Here is a 5310-nt window from a genome sequence, read left to right as displayed (position 1 = left end):
ACTGTAAAGAGTTAATAAAATAAAGAACAAATAATAATAATGACAAATAAACTGGATGAAAAGTTGTTTTTATTTCTGGTTTCACTTCTTATTTTTTCAACTAATGAATGTATTTTTTGTTTTGTTTTGTAATAATTGTGAACGCAAATGACTAAATGTTCAAAACACAGCTGTCTTCAGTATTTTAGTTTTGAACAACAAACAGGATGAGGCCTGAGGATAATAAGTTTACTGTCTCTGATGACAAAAACATTTCTTAATCTCAGTATTTATTTGTATTTCATGTATTCATGGTGATTTATAATTGATTCATCAGAGCAGCTGGGGATTATTGGACCGATAGCTGCAGCTGTCATCCTGTTTCTGAATTGATAAGCTCAAGTTTAACGTCTCTCTTCGTGAACAGATGCCTTCTTTCAGCTTCTTGGATAGCTTGGAGCTTTTTATCCAGACGGGAAAGTTTCCTGTAAATGCATCAAAGAGCTCAAAGAAAGCGACCAAAGCTGCCAGCAAACGCTTCATCTACAAAGGTAATTAATGAGCGCGACAGCAGCCACATGACTGCACAGATTACAGTGAAACAGCAGCAAACACACGTTCAGATAAATGTCATTGACACAGCAGCTGAGGAATCTGTAACGCTCCTGTAATAAACAGTATAAAGGCTGTAGTTCCCCCTCCTTCCACCAGATGGCTCTCTGTGGCGAGCTTATCGAGGCCGCCTTCTCCGCGTTGTCAGGAGCGACGAGGAGGTTCGGGACATCCTGCTGCGTTACCATGACAACAATAACCACGCCGGTCGAGTCCGGATGGTGAAGGAGATAATGGTGAGTTCAACAACATTAACGCTGAAAGTTCAGTTCAATTCAATCAACTTTATTTACCCCCTGGGAGCATCTTCAGGAGCACAGAGCAGTTGGATCAACAGATAAATCATTAAGGTGCAGGTGGATTGAACGCAAGTATGTTCAGTACCATGTCTGCCATGTGTCAGTCTGCAGTGTCTCAATGCAAGGGGGGAGTCACAGCAGGATGGGCATGGGGGGTCCAGTCCAGGAGGCAGGGGGTGCGGTCCAGGAGGTGGGGGGTCCAGTCCAGGGGGCAGGAGCGACTGCATCTACCTGGGTGTTGTTGTTTGTTTTACTTCTGGAAAAGAAGAAGTTGAGGTCATGGGGGAGGGATGCTGGGCTGCTGCCTGCCACCTGGATGTTCCTGAGAGTGCTGTTTACAGCAGCCTTGTTTCTAGTCTGCTGCCAAGCTGAGACTCACGTGACTGAATGTTTTCTCCACCTTGTTCTTATACTTCAGCTTGGCACTTTATGGCATGTTTTACCTCCCTGTTCACCTCCTTGTTTTAGCTCCAGTGCCAGTGTAGAGCAATTTTTCTCTTTGGTGATCCAGGTTTGTTGTCAGGGGAGATTGCTCCCTTTCTCGTGGGAATGACGTTGTCCACACAGATGCCTGCTTGCTGCTGATGCTGCTGGAGGTCGTCCCAGTCTGTGGATTCGAAGCACCCCTGCAGAGTTGCCATGCTGTCATTTGTCCACTGCTTGATGTTTTTGGCAAGCTTCTCTGTCCTCCTCCTCATTACTGGGGTGTAGGCTGGTGGTCAGCAGAGCCCAGAAGGGAAGAGTAATAGACCCACATCTGGAACGGATCCGTACCAGTTGTCCAGAGTCTTCCCTGGGCAGGTGGTGCAGGTGATATCTTATTGAAATCCCTTCAGCGACTTGTCAGCTGAGCAGTGGCTGAAGCCTCCCAGGATGAATCTGGGAGTCTGGGATATGAGATCGAGTCTATCTGCAGTGTTCTTTGTGTGCTCAGGGGCTGCTGTAGTGTTTGCTGTGGGATGAATGTAAACCAGGTAGAAAAAGAGCTGAAGGAATCCTCTGGAAGACAGAAGGTCGATGTCGGTGTTGCTCAGCTCCACTCTGTGTTTCCATAGAGACACGCCGCCACCATGTTGTTTTCCGGTGTGCTCGGTGAAGCCGTCAACGTGCAGCATGTCATCACTGTCCTTCTTATTGAACCAGGTTTCTGTAAATGTCAGACCTGTGGCAGACCTATATTCATGCATGTGGCTTGCAGCTCGTCTGTTTGGTGGCCAGGATGACTGAGAGCAGCACTCGGTGTTCAGTCTGGCTCTGACGCCACCTTCTTTCTCCTTCCCCCTCCTGGTTACCTTCTTTATGTTGTTGCTTTAGTCCTCTGTCTTAGAAGGACTGAAGGATTCCCTCAGGAATCATGTTGGTGGTGACGGCATGGTGGGGAACCGCAGCAGAACGTGTCTGGTGTTGGTGACTCGCTGTCCGCTGGGATTGTAGTATGCAAAAGACAAAGATGTGCAAAGATGGCAAGCGCCTACCAGAGAGATAACGCGCTCTCTCAGATTTTACAGGAAAAAACCACCTAATAAACAGTAAATACATAAACAATGCAAGCAGCTCTGGTTGTCCAGTCAAATGCACGAGCAGCGACCCGGATGGAGTCTTCCTTTGACAGGTTTGATCGAATTTAACCTGGTTTCTAAAAACAGAGTTTTTGATAAGAAGCTGTTGGGCTGTGACGTCTCTTCTGTCTGTCCAGCTCATGTACTACTGGGTGGGAGTGACGGCAGCCGTGAAGAAATGGATCAAAGCCTGCGTCGTCTGTCGCAGCCGAGCTCGGCCCAGACCTCTCAACCCGCCCGTCCACTTGTGCCTGGTTTACAGCTGCGATGCCTCCAGCTACGTTCACCCCGAGCTCAGCTTCCACAGGTCAGAGCTTACATGGTCACAGGTGAAAAAGCAAACCGAGGCTGTTCTTACATGTTGATCGGATTTTTCCCTGAATCGAAACAGTTTCTTTATGGTTGCTGCTTTCAGTCCATGCACAGAAATAAGGGATGAAATCTGCTCATGGTGGACAATAAGGATGCAGGTGAATATATATATATATAATATATATACTTGTCTAACACCAAACAGTCCTTATCTGTGATTAACGGGACTCTGTGTACATTTGTTTAGTTTGTATGGTTATTACAATCAAGAAAGACATTTTAAAGGTATTAATAGCATGACAAGACCTAACAGTGAGAACTGGACAGACGATCTGAGAGATGTGGAGTTTGGTTCAGATAACAATAAATAAATGAATCCATGTATTTCACAGCAGTTTGAGCTGCAAGTACCGATAATTACAGTCTGTTGATCTGTTATTTTTTCTGTGTGGATTAATCAGCCGTTTAGTCTCTAAAATGTCCGAAAATAGTGAAAAAATATGGTTCTGTTTCCCAAAGTCCAAGATGGCGACAAGCATCTTGTTCCGTGTAAAGATTTTCAGTTATTTGCTAAAGAGGAGGAATGAACCTCCAAATATTCACATTGAAGAAGCTGCAGACACAGAATTGTGAATTTAACTAACCGTCCCTCAAACTGAATAATTCATTCAGTCGTGGATGCCTGATCAGTAAATTATTGCAGCTCTCACATGTTTCTCCTCTTTCTCTCCACATCTTTAAACTACAGGAACGATTCTAATTTTAGAAGAGACTTAAAGTGGAAAAAGTTAGTGCTAACAGAACTGATTGTCATATTTTAAATCATAATCGACGGAGGCAGAACATGTTGACGAGGCATTCTGGGTTTAATCTTGTGTAGCTTTCAGCCATGTAGCATTTTAAAGTAATGCAGCGCCTCCTGGAGCTGAACAGACAGCCATGATTTGGTCGAAGCTACAGTGAAGTGTCAGTGATAGGAACTGTTGTGTTTGCTCAAAGTAAAACCCAAAGGCAGAGTATTTAACAACAGTGAAATGGGCTCTAGGTTTCCAGAGGAGGCAGAGCGGCGGCAGGTGTGGCTGGCGGCAGCTCAGAGGGACGAAGGTTCGCTGCGCTCAAATTCCTACATCTGCTCGCGACATTTTGATTCGTCCTGCTTCACGCTGAGCAAGGAAGGTCAGCTGACGCTGTCACCGGACGCTGTACCGACCATCGTACCTGAAACTGTGCAGGAGGACGAGGTGACACAATGCAGACACACAAACAGTTTAATTAAAAACTATACTTATACCTGTACACCTGTACGTACACCTGTACACAGGTTCCCTCTGCAGCAGCTCCCACAGCGACGAGGGTCATCATAACAAAGCCGTGTGCTGATAGAAGGGTTTGGGTCAGAGCTCTGAACTGACCAGGGTTTGCCTGTAAGATGCTTCATTGTGAAACAAACCTCACAGACACGTAGTAGAATCTAGATCACTACCCAGAATGAGAAGTCACATCTTAACGATGGGTCTGAAACCCGTAACTAGGACTCCGGCTCAGAGAGCAGCAACATCAAGACGATGAAATAAGCAGAATAGATATGGTGGATTGGAGAGTCTGTTTCTGCTGGCTAAGAAAGATAAACACAGTTTGACGAAATCATTGTAAGACCTCATCAGCAGCAGCTGATTGGTGATTGGACAGCAGGTACACTGACACACCTGTACTAACCCTAAGCCTGGAATGTGTCATGTTAAAATGTAAACCTGGAGATAATTAAGAAAGTTTGACAACTTACAAACATTCTATGTTTTTAAATTACTGATATTTGCAGACTTATTTGGTGGATGGACATCCCATAATGCTTCCACAGCAAGCAGGAATGCTTCAGCGCTGTTGAGCTTTGGTGGCAAAGCTGTTTTCTCCCACTCAGGCCTGCAGAGAGTTTGGACCTCATCAGGTGCTCCTTTTTGGTTTTCAGGGGGCCGTCCCTTCAGATGATGAATTTCTTCACTCCAACATCCTGGAAGACCTTCTGTCCACAGCTGCTGCTGCTACAGAAACCACAGAATCCTCTGATCCGGCTTTGGAAACCCCAGTGGAGCTGCAGGAACACCAGTACTGCCTCCCAACCCCTGATCTGGACTCCATGGAGGGTCAAACAGGGAAGGAGTTCAAGAGAAGGAAGACCACCGTCGAGCCAAGCTTCTCGACTTACAACCACATCGCCAGGTAGCCACCTTCTCACACAAGTGACTGATCAGGGTTTCATTTTATTGAGCGTGTTGTGGTTCTGCAGGTATCTGAGCCACAGGGTCTTGCCTTTGCAAAGCAAGAAAAGCAGAGGTGCTTTGAAACGGATGTCCAAGCGCTTTGGCCTGATAGGTGAGAGGAAAGAGTGGTAACCCTCAACAAACACTGTGTACCATGTGATAGGCTGAAATGCTTTCAGAATCCTGTTTGTGTTCCAGATGGAGTTCTGATGTACACCAGAGTCTCTCCGCCTGTCAGAGTGCCGCGCAGCAGAGAGGAGGTATGTCACCAGATTACCGAGTTCAAATGAA

The 5310-nt window shown here is 46.0% G+C and overlaps 1 protein-coding gene across 1 annotated transcript in view; it reads left to right on the top strand.

The window, feature by feature from the left end:
• LOC103361045 (uncharacterized) overlaps positions 1-5310 on the top strand; it is a 24677-nt gene that overhangs the window by 1199 nt on the left and 18168 nt on the right. The window contains exons 2-8 of the mRNA XM_008287035.1: positions 407-530; positions 691-827; positions 2587-2756; positions 3807-4002; positions 4728-4978; positions 5046-5131; positions 5218-5279. Coding sequence (XP_008285257.1) covers positions 407-530; positions 691-827; positions 2587-2756; positions 3807-4002; positions 4728-4978; positions 5046-5131; positions 5218-5279 — 1026 coding nt within the window. The remainder of the gene's footprint in view (positions 1-406; positions 531-690; positions 828-2586; positions 2757-3806; positions 4003-4727; positions 4979-5045; positions 5132-5217; positions 5280-5310) is intronic.

Source organism: Stegastes partitus, unplaced genomic scaffold (genome assembly GCF_000690725.1).
Source record: "Stegastes partitus isolate 25-593 unplaced genomic scaffold, Stegastes_partitus-1.0.2 Scaffold483, whole genome shotgun sequence".
Taxonomy (NCBI): domain Eukaryota; kingdom Metazoa; phylum Chordata; class Actinopteri; family Pomacentridae; genus Stegastes; species Stegastes partitus.
This window is presented reverse-complemented; position numbering and strand designations above follow the sequence as displayed.